The following is a 3,869-nucleotide window of genomic DNA, read 5'->3' on the forward strand; positions in this document are numbered from 1 at the left end:
CCCCCCCCCCCCTCCCCGCGGGGTGCGCGCAGGCGCGCGCCGCCTTCAGGAGAAGATGCGGATGGCCTGAGTGACCGCGGTGTGGCAGACCGGGCACTCGGGCTCGCTCTTCTCGCAGATGCGGTTGGCGCACTCCATGCAGAAGAGGTTGTGGCCGCAGGGCACGAGCGCGGCGATCACCTCGCTCTCGAAGCACACGGAGCAGTCGCGGCTGCCCTTCCGCCGCAGCCCCGACGACGAGGAGGAGGAGCTGGAGGAGGAGCTGGACGACGACGACGAGCCGGAGGTGTCCGACGGCTGCAGGCCCGGCAGCTGCGCCCCCAGCCCGTTGGCATAGGCGGCGTAGGTCAGGCCCCCTCCGCCCGGGTCGCTGCGCACCCGGCGCGCCAGGTGGTGCTCGCCCGTCCCCGGCGCCATGTGCAAGGGCGGGGACAGGCGCGGGCAGCTGGTGCCCGGGTGCAGCCGGCGGTGCACCAGCAGCCCGAGGTTGGCATTGGAGGGCGCGCTGGCGCCGCCCCCGGGAAAGACCACCGAGGAGGACGAAGCGGAAGAAGACGCGGAGGAAGAGCAGGAAGAGGAGACGGGCGCCGCAGGTCCGCCCCCCGGAGACCGCTCGAACTGAGCCCAGAGCAGGGGCGCCCCAGGCGGGGGGGCGGGGGCCGGGTCGAAGGTGGGCGGTAGCTCGGGACAGCCGTCGGGGGAAGGCACGGAAGCCTCCCCCGCCGCGTAGGTGTATCCATTGCCGTTGTTGTTGTTCCCGTTGTGGGCGAAGCTGAGCGCGGGGCTGGGGGGGCTGTAGTCCGCTAGGCGCGGGGTGGCGGCTGTGCTGCCGCCGGTCCCCCCGCCGAAGTAAGAGTCTGTGGAGGCGCTGCCGAGCGAGCTGGAGCTGTCGTTGCGGTAGCTAGAGAAGGGCTTGCGGCCGGGGGTGGGCGTGATGCTGGGGGTGGGCTTGCTCCAGAGGCTGCCCGGGCCGGACCCGCCGGACCCGTGATGCAGATCAAAGCCCACATCCGTGCCGTTGGCGTGGAAGTCGTTCTCATCCGTGAGCTCAATGATACCGCCCGTGCGCAGGGCGATGTGCGCCTCGATCTCCTCGCGAGCTCGGTCCACGTTCTCAGGCATGCCGGTCACCTCGAACACCGGCTCCTTGTCTCGGCTGGGCGTCACGATGTACGTGTGCGTCTGCTGCTGGATGCGCTTGATCGTGGCGCCCTTGGGCCCCACCACGAGCCCCACCACGCGATAGGGCACCCGCACCTGGATGGTGGTCTGTCCAGGCAGGTTGGGCGGCCCGGGCACGGCGCCGTTGAGCGCCGTGTTCTTATTCCGCGAGGCGCGGATCATGGAGAAGTGCTCCGCGGCAGAGATGATCTCCCTCCGAGCCATGGCCACATCCTCCTTCCTGCCCGTCACAACAAAGACAGGCTCCTCCCCGCGAACCGGGGTCTTGATGTAAGTATTGGTCTTCGCCCGCAGCGCTTTGATTTTACAACCTGGGAGCCCGGGTGCAGGGGAGGGAGTGGGAGAGAGAGACAGACACGCCCATTATCCCGGGGTAACCGCGGAGACCTGGGACCGCCCGCGCCCAGGGCTGCGGGACAGCAGGACACGCTTTGGGCGGAAAGGGGGCGGCTCCCTCACTGACCCCGGGCCACGCCACCGGCTGGGAAGCGGGTTCCACCCGCGAGGCGCTCGAGGAACAGCCCATTGGCTGCCCAGTCCTCCCCCGGTGACTGCAGTCGTCCCGAGCAAACCCGAGAATCCCAGAAAAAGTCAGCTGGGGAGATGCCGCTAGGATCCAGCGGGGCGCGCCGTCCGCCCTGAAGACGAGGCGAAGGGGTCCGGGGAAGAGGGCCGGAGCCGCGATCCGCCCGCCCCCCCCCCACCACCAGAGCTGGGGGACTGATGGGAGGGGGGGGGCAGTCCCGGGACCCATTGTTCCTCCTCTGGGCTCCATTCCGCTTTGCAGAAATCCAGAATCCTCCTCCCATCCGATGCTCACTCCTCCTCCTCCCCCTCCCAAAGGACCCATCAAAGGCCCCCTCCCCCAAGCATCTTATATTTAAATTCTATTTCCCGGGGTGGGTTGGGTGGGGGGCGCTAGGGGAGAAGGCAGTGATTTTAGCAGGATGAAGTGCATCCCGCCGTGGCAGCGGCGCGGCTCCGGGAGACAGCCTGCCTGCACTTTCTTTGTCTGGGGCGCCGGCCCCTCGCGCGGCTCTTCCTCTCTCGTCAAGGCTCGCGGGCGCCGCGGATCCCGAGCCCTCCCGCGCCCTCCCCGCGGGGCGGTGGCCCGAGACCCTCTCCCCCACTCACCCCCCCCCCCAGCTCCCCATCCCTGCCGGACCCACCTTGCCGCCCCACGATCTCGGCGACGTGCTCGGAACTGGGCACCGGCACGCACTCGGTCATGTTCACGCTCTTCTTGCGCGGCTCACTGTCGTACAGAGAGGCGCCCTCGTCACTGTCCAGCCCCAGCAGGGAGAGCTGATCGAGCGCTAGCTGCAGGGCTCTTTGGTCATCCAGGGTCTCTCCCCCGCCGCCGCCGCCGCCGCCGCCGCCGCCGCCACCGCCGCCGCCGCCTCCCCCTCCGCCGCCGCTGCCGTTGCGCTCCAGCTCTGCAAACAGGGAGCTGGGCATCGCTCGGCCGTGCGCGCCGCGCCCCCGCCGGCCCTCGGCTCGGCGGCGAGAAGCTGCGGCCACAAAGGCAGCCGGGAAGCGAGTGGTCAGGGGCGGGGAGGCCGGCCGGCTGCAGAGGGCTCCGTTGCTCCTTTCTCGGCGCCGGGAGGAGTGGGGCGCTCGGTGCGGTCCGCGCCGGGCAGTGGCTGCAGGAGCCCCCGCCTGGGTCCCCACCCCAGATCTGCCGGCGGGTGGGGTGGGGGCAAAGCTCGAGCGGCGGCCGCGCGTACCCCCCGAGTGCCCGGCTGGCTGGCCACAATGCCGAGCGAGGACCGAGCAGGCGAGCGACAGCAGCGTTTCTTTAAGGAGCCCCTCCCCGGCTCCTCCACTCCCTCCCGCCCGCCCGCCCGCCCGCCCTCACTCAGCGCTTTTTCCTCCTCTCCTCCCCGCCTCTTGACTGAGCCTCTGCAGCCAGACGGCTCCGGAGGGGGACGAGGGAGGCGCAACGTCACCGGCGGGAGCTGACACTACAATGCTACTGACACTATCGCTGGGGGAGGCGATTGGCGCGCGCCGGGCCGGGGGCGGGCGGAGGCCGCGGTCAGGGCGAGCGGAGAGCGAGCGCCCCCCACCCCCGCGCTCGCCGCAGCCCGCCCCGTCCTCCTCCCGGCCGCGCCCCTCCCCCGCCGCCGCTAACGCCTCTCTTTGTTGTCTAATGCGGGACCGGCAGGCTCGGGACACTCGCCGCGTACCTATCGGCCGAGGACAGTCTGTCCCCAGATCTCCTCCCTCGCGCGATTGAGAAAGGAAAACGCGCCCAACTCTGCTGCCAGCGGCCCGGCTCTGAGCGAGCGGTCCTGCGAAAGTCCCGTTAGCGTCCCCAAATAAGCCACCCCTAGAGCCCACGGTGCCACTGGGAGAAGGGTCTATTGTCCGCCCCAAAGGGCGGTCCGAGTCCTCGGACACGGAAAGCGGGACTCGGGGTCCCGGGGCGCACTGGCAAAGTGGCTCCTGGCGCGGGTTGCCCACCTGCGCGGGAGCGCAGGAGACACAAAGGCATAGGCCCGCCCGCATCGCTCCTCGCGCGCGCGCCCGCAGTTCGGTCCCCCCGGGCAGCACTCCGTCCAAGTGGCCCCGAAACTGCGGATCGGAGAGCCGGAACCCCGCCGCAGCGCGGGCCTGGCCCGCCCTGCGGCCGGCGACCTCCGGAAGGCGCGGGGCGGGGGTCCTGCACACGCCCCGCGCGCGGG

General features: G+C 70.9%; 1 protein-coding gene across 1 annotated transcript; it reads right to left on the reverse strand.

Annotated features, from left to right (window-relative positions):
• Nucleotides 1-6: 6 nt before the first annotated feature.
• Nucleotides 7-2,992, reverse strand: MEX3B (mex-3 RNA binding family member B). The gene is made up of 2 exons (XM_040493493.1): nucleotides 2,352-2,992; nucleotides 7-1,493 (listed from the first exon to the last, which is right to left on the reverse strand). The coding sequence occupies exons 1-2, from the start codon at nucleotides 2,638-2,640 to the stop codon at nucleotides 46-48; spliced, it is 1,737 nt and encodes a 578-aa protein (XP_040349427.1). The 5' UTR covers nucleotides 2,641-2,992; the 3' UTR covers nucleotides 7-45.
• Nucleotides 2,993-3,869: the final 877 nt, after the last annotated feature.

Source organism: Herpailurus yagouaroundi, unplaced genomic scaffold (genome assembly GCF_014898765.1).
Source record: "Herpailurus yagouaroundi ecotype Mexico unplaced genomic scaffold, PumYag 185, whole genome shotgun sequence".
NCBI lineage: Eukaryota > Metazoa > Chordata > Mammalia > Carnivora > Felidae > Herpailurus > Herpailurus yagouaroundi.